The sequence below is a fragment of the Talpa occidentalis genome, unplaced genomic scaffold (assembly GCF_014898055.3).
Source record: "Talpa occidentalis isolate TD23 unplaced genomic scaffold, MPIMG_talOcc4v2.1 talOcc4.16, whole genome shotgun sequence".
Classification (NCBI taxonomy): domain Eukaryota; kingdom Metazoa; phylum Chordata; class Mammalia; order Eulipotyphla; family Talpidae; genus Talpa; species Talpa occidentalis.
The window spans coordinates 50,163,481-50,179,021 of record NW_023601653.1 but is presented as its reverse complement, the minus strand read 5'-3'; the positions used below and the strand labels follow the sequence as shown (position 1 = coordinate 50,179,021).

General features: G+C 42.5%; 1 protein-coding gene across 10 annotated transcripts in view; it reads left to right on the top strand.

Moving 5' to 3' along the window:
- The window catches only part of PPFIBP1 (PPFIA binding protein 1), a 136,766-nt gene that overhangs the window by 98,188 nt on the left and 23,037 nt on the right, over window positions 1-15,541 (top strand). For 7 of the 10 annotated variants that reach the window (XM_054696333.1, XM_054696336.1, XM_054696338.1 and 4 more), the window contains 6 exons: window positions 2,855-2,947; window positions 4,684-4,798; window positions 6,547-6,579; window positions 8,050-8,111; window positions 11,267-11,351; window positions 12,220-12,374. In XM_054696333.1, coding sequence (XP_054552308.1) covers window positions 2,855-2,947; window positions 4,684-4,798; window positions 6,547-6,579; window positions 8,050-8,111; window positions 11,267-11,351; window positions 12,220-12,374 — 543 coding nt within the window. The remainder of the gene's footprint in view (window positions 1-2,854; window positions 2,948-4,683; window positions 4,799-6,546; window positions 6,580-8,049; window positions 8,112-11,266; window positions 11,352-12,219; window positions 12,375-15,541) is intronic. The other 3 variants (XM_054696337.1, XM_054696340.1, XM_054696339.1) reach the window with 3 other exon arrangements.

Here is a 15,541-nt window from a genome sequence, read left to right as displayed (position 1 = left end):
CCGTGGCCAGGGAGCTAACACACATATGGCACAGCAGACTTCTCCTGTCTGCTCGCTGCTCCCCTTAGTGTGTTTCAGTAAATCCACCTGTTCTCCCCACTCTGTCTCTGGTGAATCCTCTTACCGCCCCCCACACACACCTCTGGCCTATGCCCCAGTTCTTCATTGCAAAAATAAAATAAAAAATCTTTTAAAAAAAAGGTTGTGGCATATTTATTCAATGGAATATTACTCAGTGATCAGAAAAGACAATTTCCTGCCATTTGTGGCAACATGGATGGAGCTGGAAGAGAAATAAAACAGAAGGAAAAAGATAAATGCCAGATGGTCTCACTTATATGTGGTATATAGAGAAACCAAGCAAAAGTTCAAGAAAAAGTCAAAACTAGCAAGCTGACCATGAAACTGAAGCATGCAGCAAAGGAGGGGGCAGACGGGGTGGCAAAACAGGGAAGGGAAGAACACAAGGGAATGTGGTGACAGTTCACTAGGCGATATGGTGGCAGGAAAACTATGGGGACTACAACGATGTAAGGAAAAAATACTTTAATAGGAAAAGAAACTTAAACCACCAACCCTGCCATACCACCCCCACCTGTGCTTCCTTGCCTCATGCATGTGTTCTCAATCATATGCAAAGATGTACACTCATATGCAAACATATGTACACACATATGTACTCATGTACACTCATATGTACACTCATATGCAAAGATGTACAATCATATGCAAAGATGTACACTCACTCACTGCCTGCTACCTTACTGTTAGATACGCAATACCTTGAATAAAATGTAGTATGTAGACAGCCCAAGCTTGTAGGATGTATGATAAACTCTGTTATGTTGTAAAGGAAAATAATTTAAATAGTCTTAAAAATTTAAACCAAATGGAGTTTGCTCATTCTCCTGTTGAATAAAAATGAGGTGTTTTCCAGACTGATTCACAACTCCAAAAGTCTTTAACTTTGTCCTAGAACTTTAGGTTACCTGGAGATTGCTTTCTAAGGACATGTTGGGGTAGGGAAAAAAAAAAGGCTCTTCCAAAAGCAGGGAGCAAAAGTCCTAAACCTTGGAAGGTTGTCAGCATGCATAGATGGTAGGAGCCTGCCAGCAGCAATCAGCAGCGCCCCCTGCTGGTGGGAGCGCTGTTGTCACATTGAGTTGCTATGGAGACCCCAGCCACCAAACAACCACCGACCCGACCCCACCCCACCCCACCCCACCAGTCCGAAAGGGAAAAGTACTGAACTTTGAAGAAGGTCTAATTGAATTAATATGTATACCACTGAAAAAATGTTGAATGTTAAGAAACTGTATCCAAATGGGAAGATCTGACTTCCTCCAGGTTGAGGGTTTAGAGTCGTATTAACAGTGCTGATTGGGTAGTTATTTATTTCAGTAACAGAAAGATCATCTCAGTTTAAATTACATTTTCTTCACTTGCTTCTTGTTCTTTGAAAATTGCCACTCTTTAAAAACCACTGTTGTTATTAACAATGAGAAAGAGTAGGCAAAATATATAAATGAGCAGGTGGATGAAGGAAAACCACTAAGCACCCATTAAGCAAGAATGATTAGTAAATGGGAGATAATTAAATGGGAGAAAGGGACTTTTCCCTTTAATTAGCATTCAAAGGGTTATTAAATTATGTCAGTTTGTGACTTCATTTATAACAGAAGAGACTGTTCTTGTTGAAACATTGTATAAATATTAATGAATAATTACTGCAATAATATTTGCCTAATGGTATTTTTCATTTTATAAGAGGCCACAATTTAGAAGCCTGTGCGTTTTCTGGAAATTGTGTTGTCCTGTAGCATCTTTGTAGCCTTTCAGTCTTTGACCTTAGGGTTTAGAAGGATCCTTACTTAACAAAACTCTATTGAAGATTAGTTCTGATAGCTTTTGTTCTAATTATTTTTTTAATGGCATTCTTATATAATCCTGTTCTTTCATCTATGAATTTGTGGCCCAGGAATAAATGTCTTATACAGGAGAGGAACAAAAATACCTTAACTGTTGGAAAGACCTTTCACAGCTTTTACTTTAAAAAGAAAATAAGTCTTTCCATAGATTATTTGAGCCTTTCTTTTGGAGAAGTTGGTATTGTTTCGCATTCTAGTTTCCTTTTCTTACTCTCTAGCTCTGGACCAAAAAAAAAAAAAGGTCACTGTTTCTAGGAATATTTAGAGAGATTTTCTTTTTTTTTTTTTTTTTTTAGAGAGATTTTCTAAGCAAATTGGGTTCTTTTAAAAAGTAGCTGTAAAAAAGCTATCCAGTTGTATTTGTGTTATGAGAACATTAGGATTGACTTTTTCATCTTCCAAATGTAAATTTATATGATGATGCTAAGGATTCTTATACCCCCTCAAGTTGATAACCCTTGGTTTAGAGGACTTAAATTTCACTCCAGTCTCCTAGATTGAGTTGATGAACAATCTGTACTTTTGTGAGCAGAAAGAAAGAAATCATAAAATTATTTTTCATGTAAATGGTCCTAAAAGTAAATGGCTTTACTAAAGAAAACTTCTGGGTTTATTTTGGAAGACAGAGTTCATGGAGTGATTTTTAATCTAGAAAGTTCTCATCAACCATAGTAAGTGATTAGTTTCTTTCTTAATTAAACTTAGTCACCTTTTATTTTCATAATCCCTTAATTTTAGGGCATAGGCATTGAGAATTTAAAGCAGGGTTTTAAATGGGCTCCCAAGGAAACAATTTGCCTTTGTCTGATCCAATTCTTATAACTTTAAACCGAGGCACGGGACGCCCTAAGATTTGCAAGCAGCTGTGTTTAGTTAGGTATGTTAGCACTGCTCTAATACATATTTCCTTGTTTCTTTCTAAACAGGGGCTAATGCAGGAGATAAATGATTTGAGGTTAAAAGTCAGTGAATTGGACAGTGAAAGACTTCAGTATGAAAAAAAGCTTAAATCAACCAAAGTAAGTTTTCTCAGTGGCAAAAAATTCTCTTAAACAAATAGCTCCCCTACTTATCTGTGACCAATAATACAAATAGAGTGTTTCCATGTAGTAAACTTGCAAGTGGATGAAATTTACCCCAATCTGTAGACCTTCTTGAATGTAGAATAAAACTCAGGGCTTACCTGGGGGTAGGAAATAACCTGCTGCTTCTCCAAATGACCTCACCTCCTTTATAAAATTACAGTTTTCTGGGCGATGCAGCTGCCTTTTTTCCTTCTGTACTTTGCTTTCACTCCTCTGTCTTTCTACTAGTGCTTAATGGCCAAACTTTCTAGCATGAAAATCAAGGTGGGTCAGATGCAGTATGAAAAGCAACGGATGGAACAGAAGTGGGAGTCACTGAAGGTGCAGTAGCCTGTGGGGAAGGGGTCCATGGCCTGTGGCTTTCTGGCGAGTGTCCTTTTGCTGTGATGGTGTTTTCCAGTGGCATGTGCTCTCATTCTATGTGTGTGTCACCTGTGTTTTCAAAATACATGTAAAGCTGACTAAAGGGACCACGTAATTCCCTAAAATTGTTTTCAGAAGTATCTGAAATCCTTAGTGAAACAATAATAGGCAGATAAAATTAAGTATTTGTTGATCAGCTAATCTTCCATCTCTTACGTGGTCTGAGATCCTCATGTGGGAAAATAATTGGGAATATTCACTTGTGACAGAATTCTGTTTTATATCCAGTGTAGACACGGCTTCCTTTCTTTGAGACTTTTCTTGAAGTTGTCCATGGCAGCCCTTTAAGAGTCATCACTGCTTAGACACAGCACAACGAGAGCAGGCAGCTCTTGTTACCAGTGCTGCTGACAGCATCTGGCCTTTGGTGTCCACTCCCACTTTAAGTAAAAACTATGCCGCTGCCATCCTGTCTGCATTGGAGAGCTATGTCTCCTCATAGTACTCACCACAGTAAATATCACTGGAGCCTGGCAATAAAATGTACTCCTGAAAATAGGGATGCATTGTTAACATTGCATAGTTTGCTTTTCTTAGTTGGGTACACCCAGCAAAACATACATTTGCTATAAGCTAATTCTTTATCAAAATGAAAGTGAAAATTAAAACATTAGGACACCAGGCTTTTAGGGACGTTGATAGTTATGTCATTGAAAAGAAATTGACGACTTAAAATCTGTTTTCTATACCTGTTTGTTTCCATGATTGTGGGAAGTTCTGGCCTTTTGTCTTAGTGAGGAAGAATTATTTAGTCCCGTGATCTGGCTAGTGTTGTCTGTGACCTAATCAAGCTCTTCCCAGTGCAGGGAAACATTGAAATGCTGGATGAATACCAAACCAGTCTTCATGTGTATTTTCCAATTTGCATGGCATTTTGCTTTTGTGAAACTAAACATAATTTGATCATCTTCTTGGATTAATGTGGTCCGATTTCTCGTTTAATGTAACATTTGAGGCTTGGGGCTGCCCTAAGTCCTGATTACACATTAGAAGATTTATTTTTAATTCGGTCACAAAGAAACTTGGAATGTTTATGCCAGGATTATTGTAATTATTGTTGGACATTGGTTGCCTGACTTCCTGCTGTTGATTGCCCCAGTGTAACTTCTGATGTTTGCATCTAAATTCCCGTAGTTGTTTTGTGTCATTTACAAAATCTCACTATTGATAGGAATTAGCAAGCATGCTTTCTGCATATCCTCTCTTAGTCATGACCTTTCCTTTGAAAGTGAATGTATTATTTGTAGGATGAACTGGCATCCTTGAAGGAGCAACTGGAAGAGAAGGAATGTGAGGTGAATAGATTACAAGAGCAGCTGGCCTCCAGGATGAAGGGAGAAGGCATTGAAATCCCTGATCGAGGTAAGAACAGCTATTTACCACCTATTGCCTCAGTGTGTTCAAATCCCCCAAGGTCTGTAAAGGACGCTAATGCCAGTGACATGGAGTTTTGGCACCAAAGGAAATGAACAGCCCCCCATGCAGACCCAGTCCTAGGGCAGCCTGGGACTGCTTTGCTGGGGACTCCCTGCCTTCGCCTCAGCAGCTACAGGTGGGCGCTTCTGTAGTTGAGGGGCATTTACTTTAGGAGACTGAATTGTAAATTTTGATTGTGAGAGTGTTCTTGTCCAAACTTCCATACAAGGGAGGGTTAGCAAGAATGAACAGGAATAATTCACATGTCTTGAGATTACTTCCCTTGGAACTAAACTTGAGACAATGTAAAGGATTTAGAAACCTTTCCTGCCCTTTTAAGTCCAGAGAAAGTTTCAGCAAATTTTGGAGAATCAGTGAAAATTTCTTATCAGTCTCTGAGTCCTCAGCCTCTTAGAAAAGTTAATTCTTCTTTTATTTTTTTAAAGTGTGTGACTTTATCCAAAAGGTTTTTCATAATTGGGGACGTTTGTCCTGAATATCATGTGAACTATAATTTTTAAATCATGTACATTTTTAATGTAATAATTTTCAGTGTATGGAAATAGGTAATATAATTACATTTTAACAGTGTAATTTGATGTAAATTGAAAATGAAATAACAAAATGTTATTAACTAAGTAATATAACACTGGTAGAAAGTCACCTGAATGAGATGTGTTTGGAAATATAAATGCAGGAAACACCCGACAACAATGGGTGGAATTCAGCCCTTCTGTGCTATTGCAGATGGTAGCTGTGGTCCCACCAGATAGAAAAGCAACTTCTCACTGTTGGAGACAGAGCAAATTACTCCAGCACTTTTTTATCTATGTCCTGAGCATGGGAAGCATTATTGTCTGGGCATCCAGGAGCTTGAATTAGATGGCCTCTAAAGGCTATAGAATACTGGGTTTTCTATTCCTGTATAAACTATGGATCAGAAAACTCAATTCATAGAAAGAAGAAGGGAATTCATAAGGAAGAAAATGGATTTTGCTTTTCTCTATGTTTTGGCATAGATTAGAATTCGGTGTTCTTAAAGGACATTCACAAGTAGGTCATGCGTTCAGAGTTTAAGACTGATATGGATTCATAGGACTTGGGGCAGGAGAACAGATTAGTATAGAGTTCCCCACAGTCTGACCTGCAGAGTGAGGCTGGCTGAGACCTCTTGTTAGCAGGCAGAGCCAAGGAAGCACAGGGACGGGGGCAGGTATTTGGCAACGTCATGGCATGCCAGGGGGGACCTGATCTAAGGTGTGGTCAGTGGGTCCCATCCCTTAGCAGGACAGAGACCATGTCAGTGTGGCTGGATCTCAGTGGTGAGTTGACTGTGACCTGAGCACACTGCGATCACATTCAGGAGTGCCCTGTGTCACACTCTAATGCCAGCATGTACAACAAGCATAGTAGGTTTTCACCCCCTTGAGCTTCAGAAGCACCCGGAGCCAACAGGTTGCTGTTGAGAGAGATGAAGTGAGAGAGGTAGTGATTCAAACTGGGTCTTCTGATCGGTGGTGCGAGTGCCTCCTGCTAGCTCACCTGGAGCCGAGGTCACCAAACAGCAAGGAACACTGTGTTTTGAGAGAGTCCCTTTATTCTGGGTGAAAGGAGACTAAGTCTTAGTGCTTTTCAGCTATTCTTGATCATTGTCATGTTTGCTAACTTCTGATTCGATGGGTTTTCCTGCACAGATGAAAATTTTAAAAAGAAGCTCAAAGACAAAAGTAAGGCTTTTGGCATATTTTCATCAGCCTTTCCATTCACCACAAATGCTGAACTGCTCTCTGCATGCATTTTGAAACATCTCGCTTACCAAAGACGTCCAGTTGCTTCATCGATAAGCTTCCCATCTCTCCAGAGTGTATGGCACAGAGGTTAACAGGCCGGAGGAAAGAGCAGAGAGAAGGGCTTGCAGGTTTTCTCTGATGCAGACCTGAGAAGGGGCCGAATCATTCCTGCAGCATAGAGAGGATCCTTGGCATGCTCTTTCCTCCACATCCTGGGCTCTTAAGTCAAGGGATTTTGCCCTTCACACTGAAAGGAGGTTCCTAGAGAATGTACCTCAATGGAAAATGTTCACTCAGTTCTGAGAGATGCACCACTCTTTGAAAGAAATATCTGGCATAGTTTTTATTTTTCTCAGAAGCAGGTGACTTGAGCTACATTTTTCTGTTCAATTATTTTAATTTGTGACCATTTTAGGTTGCCTTTCCATCTTTAAAACGCTGGTTATTTACTTTTCGTGAAAGTATCATGCTTTGGGGCCTCCCTGGTGGTGCAGGCAGTTGAGTGCAGTGCTGTGAAGCTGTCTGCAGCCTCTGCAGTGTGGGTTCGATCCTGGCCGGCCGGGGAGAAACCCACATGGCGCGGCAGACCTCTCCTGTCTCGTCCGCTGCTCCCCTCAGCAGTGTATTTCAGTCAGTCTTGCCTGTTCTGTTTCCTCTCTGTCTTCGGTGAATCCTCTCACCCTCCCACACATGTGGCCTGTATCCTGGTTCTTGTATAAATAAATATATCTTTTTTTTTAAAAAAAAGAAAGTATCAAGTATCATATTTTTGTTTGAATATTGATTTTTAAGGAAAAATCACATTCAACTTGCTTTGGTCCCTTTGTTTTAAAATTTGTGTGACTGTAACATTGGAATGAAGCTTATAGATGAAGCAAAGCACTTCCAGTCCTTCTGTGTGACCCCCCCCGGCCCACTTCTCGGCATGACCTCCCATGTACACGTCACCTCCATCAGGTTCTTAACCTTCATGTCTCCGCCCGCTTGTTGCCGGGCATCATTTTCTGTGCTTTCATCATCACATCCCCCCAGTGTCTTCGCCCGCCACCCCAGAGGCTGCTGTTTGAAAGCTACCTGCTTTTTTAGCAGCAGCACTAAAATGACCTTCTTGTCAGCACGCCACTTTCGCCGTTGCTTTGGGAGAGAGCAGTTAATGCTTTCCTTCCCATCTTGTCTTCTTTCTGGAATGATGACTCTGCCTGTGAGATAAAGGCACTCATTTTTCAGGTTTTCCCTAAAAGGGAATCTGGCTGCTGAATGGTCCGCGTGCCTTTGAGACATGAAAGCACAACGATCGGCCATTAACATCATCACCTAAGCCACTTCCACCCCAGCATCAGTAGTTGCTGGTCACTGTTGCACTTGTTCATGAAACTAACCTGTGACTTGATGTTGTGATATTTTCAGATATTGAAGTTCAAAAAATGAAAAAGGCGATGGAGTCTTTGATGGCAGCCAATGAAGAAAAGGTATCTGGATGGAAGTGAGACGCTTGCTTGGCTGCGTGTAGCACCACGTTGTCACTCCAAGCACTTTCCCGTCCTGTCCTGCTTTGCCAGGAGTGTCCCCTCCCACAGGGGTAGTGGAGCTGCAGGAGGCCGAACATGTGGGGATGGGGACCAGTAGCCCCGCCTCACTGGGAACCACCCCCTCCCCAACCTGGGAATCTAGAGCTTGTCCATACCATCAGATCAGGTCCTCTATCCAGATGAAAGAAAGAACACAGTCCTAGCATGTCCTTTCTGGGGCCCTGGCATCTGGACCACCGTGTGTGAAGTGTGCCTCGTTGCTGTGCAGTTTATTCTTTGTACCTGCCGCTTCCCCTCAGGGGCTATCTCTGGTCTCCTGCAAAGTGATGTACCAGGAGTCAGCACAGACTTCGTGATGGCCCTTGACCCTTAGGCCACATCGTGGGAGGCCTGTCCCCAGATGCCTCTCCTTACTTTGCCAGCTGAGAGCGGGGCCGCTCTGGACATGCTCCTATATGCAGCCGTGCACACTGCGGGTAGCCTCTGCTGCTTCAGCTCCTCTCTTCAGATCTGCTCTCCCTGTGTGCCCCGAATAAATAGAACACAGAGGTGTTTCCCCAAGAAAAGCTAACTGTAAGGAAGTGAATACCAGCCAGTGTCACAGAACTCCAGCTTGACCATTTTTCCCCACCCTATGTTTTCATGATCCTCGCCTGTTGCTCTGTTTTTCTTACCTCTGTATCTAGCTTTGCCTCTCATCCTCTTCATTTGTTCTTTACTCCATAGATATAAATTCACTGTCTGACCTACCAAGCCACACATGGGTTTATTTTCGTCAGTCTTTCCAGTTGTCAGATAAAATGAGGGGCCCTTAGTGGGCTTCCTCTCCCCCCTCAAAAAAAGATTGAAATCCATTTGGTTTTAATTTCTCTCCCTCAAAAACAACAACAACAAATAAAACTGTGAAAGGAGGGCTAGCTAGGTGCCCAGACTTCTCTGGGAGCCCCCAGAGTGCTAGAACTACCAGTGCTTCCAGGAAGCTTCAAAGAGGACATATTTGAGCAAATTCTGAGGAAAAGCAAGAGTAGTTCATCAGGAAATGGAAGTTTCCGAAGGACAAAGACTCAATAAGCTGAAACATGTCAGAACCAAGGCTTGAAACAGACCAGTGCTAGGAAAGTTCTGGAGCACGAGGTAGAGGGGCTGTATTGGGCTATAGTGAGATGGTGCGCAGTTTGGCCTTCAGGCCAAGTTAATGATTGGGGACCTTACCTTGCAGAGCTTGGGCAGTGATGTAATGGAGTTGCCACTTTATATAGTGAACTCTGGTAGCTTTGAGGTGCACATAAGGGAGAGAGAACAGAACAGAACAGAACAGTAAATAGGCTGTTAAAATAGTCCAGGTGAGTGGTGGCGCAGCAGTTGAGCTCTGGGTTGCGAAGCTGCCCGCAGCCTCTGCAGCGCCGGTTCGAACCCCGGCTGCTCCCCGGCCACTGGAGGAGGGTCCCGCATGGCGCGCAGACCTCTCCTGCCGCCCGCTGCTCCCCTCAGCAGTGTACTTCTGTCCTTCTGCCTGCTCTGCTCTCCGCTCTGGCTCTGGTAAATTCTCTCATCCTCCCGTGCTTCTGACTGTACCCAGTGCTTGTATGTATAAACAAACAAATAAATAAATAAATCTTAAAAAAAAAAAAATAGTCCAGGTGAGAAATGAAGGGCTGAAATAAGGCAATGCTGTGAAGGGGTAAGAAGGGAAGAGATTTTAGAGAAATTTACAGGTTGACAAGATGTTTAAATTGTTGAATTTGAAAGTTAGTTTCTGATTTGGGCAACTGGGTGAATGATGGTGGGATTCTCCAGGGAATTCAAGTAGAGGCTCAAGTATTAGGGACAAATAATGAGCTCAGTTTGAGATGTAGTCTCCTTGTTGTGTTCATGGGACATATAGATGGAGATTTCTCATAGAAAATTGGAAAATGAATGTCACTTTTTGGATTACTGTAGAATTAAAGATTGGCAAGGAGTGATCCCCATCCACTTTTGTAGAAACAGATAATCGTCAGTTGGTGGGAGCTAAACTATAATTCATATGTCAGTTGTCTTTGTCTCCATGACGAATCACGTTTATTATTTCTCCTCTTCCTGTGGGCGGGCTTAACTGATCTCTGAGTTTGCTGGCAGCTGGGATGGAACTGGATGGTTCAGGAGGTTGTGACTCATTTGTATGGTGATCAGCACACAGCTGATCTGCGCTATGCTGTATGGCCCCAGCTGGGATGGCGTCTCTATACGATATCTTCTCCTGTATCTTCAGAGAGCCTCAGGGTTCCCTAGGACCACAGGAGAGGGCAATTCCCAATGGGCAGGTACCTCCTGCTTAAGCCATATTTGGCGATGTCCCATAGGCCAGGCAAGTCACATGACCAAGGACAGAGTCAATGTGGGAGTAGCTCAGGAGGCCATTTTTGTGACTTACCCCAGTGAGTATCTGGCAAGGAAGAGATTCAAGGGCAAAAACTTTATAGTCAGGGTTGGATAGATAGTGGGAAGTGACTAAAATGAGATATCTGTCTGGCCAGGGGATTAAGAAATCAAAACGAAATTAAAGAGTGGAGAGAAAAGTGGAAGAAGCAAAGAGTGGGGTAAGCCAGGTTGCCATCTAGAGGTCAAATTAGAAAAAGGATGGAAAATGTCCGTTGCTTTTACTTAAAAAAAAAGAAAGAAAGAAAGAAAAAAGTCCCCATGACTGACTGAGGCAACTTTTATGGAGGGTTTAAGAAGGGAAACTCCAGATGTGGTTAATGACGGCTGATAAAGACAGCAGGAGCTGATCTTTCTTTCAAGAAGACATATAAGCCAGAGAGGAGAGTAATCAAAGTTGACTTTTTTGGTGCTTTTTGTTTTGTATCTTATTACCTTGTTTTGTTTTTGTTTTTTAAAGATGGCAGCTGAAGGATAGGATCTCTAAATTTAGAGGTACTTTTTCTATATCTCTGATGTACGTAGGAAAACTATTCTAGATATTACCAGTTTTACTAAAGTTTAGACGTATGCTTTGAATAATGTAAATAATCCACGTCTACTTATTCTTTGTGTCACAATTAATGTTGACTATTTTAAAATCACAGTATTAAAGATAATCATTTATTTGTTAATAGGATCGGAAAATAGAAGATCTTCGACAGTGCCTGAACAGGTACAAGAAAATGCAAGATACAGGGGTGCTGGCCCAAGGTAAAAAAGGTAGCGTAGCTCTAAAAGTTTTTCTGTATTACTTGGTTTTAAGTGACTATGAACTTTTACATTTGGCCTCAGTTTCTTTCACAACACGAGCATGTGCATTACCCCAGTTAGCTAACTCATTCGTGCGGCAGTATTTTTGGACATCTGTTCTCTCCCTGAAAGTGGGTAGACGAGTACTCTGCAGATTGGTTGGTTAAAGAGGGTCTCTTGAAGGAGTTGATTCAATACCATTTCAAAGTGAGCAAATGCATGCACAAGAGCCTAGGGGTAAGAAGAACTTGGTGAGTCTAAGAAGGAAAAAGATATCCACTGGTGAGATAAAATGGGGTGATACAGGAGACCCAGGCATACAAGGTGGGGAGATGGGCTTTTATTTCGGCCCAGAGAGCTCATAGGAGAGTTGTGACAAGCTCCTCTATAGGGAGGAAAAACTTGTCATTTCCTGTAACTAGATTATGTTGTAAAACATTTGGAAAATAGAGAAAAGGAGTAAGGAATAATTGCATTGGCCTGATCACCTTGGACATTTTCATGTATTTTTTTGTAACTAAAAGGAGTTGTGGTTAACTATGTGGAGTAGCATATATTTTCATAAATCTTAGAAAATTGTCGTGTTTCAATGAAGAGTAATATAAACTGTGGTTTCTCACTACTAAGTATAACTATTAACAAATAGTTAATCCTCACACAACACTGGTTATCTCTCATTCATTACATTTTCTTTAGCTGGTGCCAGGAAAAATTGACTCTGATTTTTGATGATCACAAAAAATGGAACCTTCAATGTCATTGGGCTTCTTAGCTTCTTCCAAAAGTGAGGTTCCAAGGAAAAACTGCTTTTGTCCTCTCCTGCTGTGTCTTTACCTAGGCCAAGATGGAAACTACGAAGATCTCCTCTCTTCCAGCTCCTTCTCCACTTTGCTGGATGTGCAGGGTTTTAGTGATCTGGAGAAAAGTCTGTCCTCCACCCCCGTGATGGGATCTCCCAGCCGCGACCCATTTAACACAAGTGTTTCAGAAGAGGTATATATATGTCTAGTATTTTCTTCCTATTGAAGAGACTGTCTAGAAAATAGAAGGTCTTTTGAGAATGTGAGAGCCATGAGGTTTTTGCCTGGCTTGGTTACTGTCTTGGTTTGTCCTGGCCGTTTTGTGTTCTCTAGGTCTTTATTTGAAAGGTATGTTTTCCATCCTCTCTTTAATAAATAAATGCCTTGGGCAATGTCAGAATTGCTTATATAATCCAGGCAATGCGTATGAATTCCTTGGAGAGATAGATGTCTTAGTGACTTGACATTGAAATTACAGTCCACTTGTGAAAGAAAAAGTCAGATATAAATAAAGTAAGGGTGCAGTGATATTATATAAGTTGATTTGAATTACTTCTGCTGGTGACTGTGAGGAACCATAAGCTTCATTTAGCAAGCTGAGGGTTGTGGACTGTACATTGCCTGGGTGCTCCCAAACCTGAAGTCAGTCAATGAATTGATCTACAAGTATGGTTCTGGCAAAGCCAGTAAGAAAGGGACAGCTGTGACGGACACCACGGTGACTGCCTCATATCTTGGCAAATGTGGTATCCACCTGGAGTATCTGACTCGCAAGATCTGTAGCACTGGAAAAGCTTCAAGAAGGAGACAGCTGGGCCTCCCCGGTGGCGCAGCGGTTGAGCGCTGGGTTGCGAAGCTGCCCGCGGCCTCTGCGGCGCCGGTTCGATCCCCAGCTGCTCCCCGGCCACCGAAGGAGGGTCCCACATGGCGCGCAGACCTCTCCTGCCGCCCGCTGCTCCCCTCAGCAGTGTACTTCGTTCCTTCTGTCTGCTCTACTCCCAGCTCTGCTCTGGTGAATTCTCTCACCCTCCCGCGCTTCTGACTGTACCCAGTGCATGTATAAACAAACAAACAAAAACAAATAAATAAAACATGCCTCTAAAAAAAAAAAATAAATAAAATAAAACCCCCCAAAAAAAAAAAGAAGGAGGCAGCTCCCCATGACCTTTCAAATGACCTTTCTGCAAGGTGGAAAAAAGAAAAAGACTACCCATTTTGTAGAAGATAGAGATGCTGGTGACAAGCATGACCTGACCAGCAGGCTTCATGGAAGGGTGAGCTCAGGTGTCTGCCATGATTATTTTTGTAATCTGGTTAAGTTAGTAAACAATGACTGCTTGCAAATTAGAGGGGGAAAAAAGGTAATATAAAAAAAAATCTCCTCTTATGTTGCTAGACTTGGAAAAAGCAACTGGTGGGGAATAAATAGTCTTAACCTCATTCATTTTACTTTCGCCTCAGACTGGGGCTTGAGTTTTCTCAAGATGCATGGTTGGAGGCTGGCCGTTTGCTGGGATGTCTACTGAGACTCTGGCAGACTTGCAGGGGATGGCCCTACAAACTTCCTCCTGGTGCATAAGGGTGAACATCCCCAGAGGAGGAACTGACCAGTTGGTATCACTTTTTGACATGTCTTAGAAGATTCATAGTCACGGGACCACCCAGATTCAAGGAAAAGAAACAGGGACCCTACCTCCCCCTATTACTCCTCCTGTGGAATCACTTCTTTAATCCAAGATGAACCCAGCGGCCTCTGGAAAGAATCCATGCTGTAAGGGAACCGCAAGCCAAATGGTTGCCCCATGAAGAAGTCAGTGACTTGGTCTCTGAGGTTCCCAGCTGCACTCATTCACACTTGTTCAGAATTTGAATTCCTATGGTCCTCTCCTACATTCTTTGTTGGTGGGCGGGGCTGGGAGTCTCCCTACACATAAACTGACGCTCGTCTTAGATCACTGTTGTAATGAGACAGCAGCCAGGATATGTTGCCATATCTTGCCTGTTCTCAAATCTTCCTTGGGATAGAAATAGGTCTTCAAGTTCTCATCATATTGGAAATCTTTGACCTCCACATTTAGGGCTCCCCACACACACCCTGCTCCCCCCACACTCCCCTTTGATGAACACTGATGCTATCACATTGCAAGAATAACAGGTATGATGAGGTTACTAGTGCAACCATAGTGATCTGCTCTTCCACACTTTGGCTGTAACACTTTACATCCTTTTTCCATGCAGAATGCCCACCGCCTGCCCTCTCTGTAGACCCCTTGCCTAGTTAGGCATTAGCACCCCAGGATCCAGATCAGCCCTGGGTATCAGTGAAGCCCCTCAGACACATTTCCTTGGGTGTAGCTTCAAACACCTGGGAATTTAAGGATGAGCTCTCTGTTCCCCGCCCCCCAGCCCCCAACCCACAGTGGAATAGGGATGGTGTATCTGCTCCAGATACTCCCACTAAAGAGGGAAATTGAAAACATGTGTGGTGTCCCTTGTCCACAGCCAGTCTAAAATCCATCCAGATGTGTGTTGCTACTTCCTTAATTTGGGCCTGTCCCCTGTGCTCGGGCTCTTCCTTCCTAGCCAGCCTGCCTTTTCTGCAAGGAGAGTTCTGCATTTGCAGACAAGTCTTCTGTAAAATGTCTGTGTGGGTCCAGAGGCTTCTTTCCATTTTCTACTAGGTGAGTCCTTTTCAGACTCACTTAGTGGAATAATTTTAAATGTTTGGAATTTCTTATGAATCCATTTATAATGTCCTGCATTCAGTGAAAACATGTCCACAGACATCTTCACAATTAGCCTGTTTCTACCCTTGGCTCCCTTTGAGGCCTCTCTGGGGTATCCCTTTACTCATGGAGTTTTTGTTGCTTTCGAAGGACTCAGTAAGGTGGCAGTACCTTCAGTAGTCCTGGGGTCTTGACCAAGATTACACTGGGGCTCCATCTTGGGTCTGTTTTCCTGAAAGCCACTGTGCTGGGTCTTTGCCCTGGAACAGTCTCTTAATTTGAAGACAGTGTGCCACCTGGAGTCACTAGCTTTAGGGAACAGTTTCCCTTTTGAACTGGATAGTCTTGGTTCTCTGACATTTAAGAGCCCCTTGATCACTTGTCCCTCCTCTAGCATTTTTTCATAGGCAATGAGAGAAGGACCACATGGCATCTTATCATACCTCTTGCTACTTATCTGTATGGAACTTGCATTGAATGGAGATGAATTCAGGGAGAAAGCAATTCACATTTCTCCCTTAAATGTAAGAGAGGGCTTATATGCAACCTGAATAAGGAATTACTTAAGAAATACAGAGTATTTTAGAGTAAAAAAAAAAACCCTCATGGTTAAGTATCTCTTTATACTAGAGGG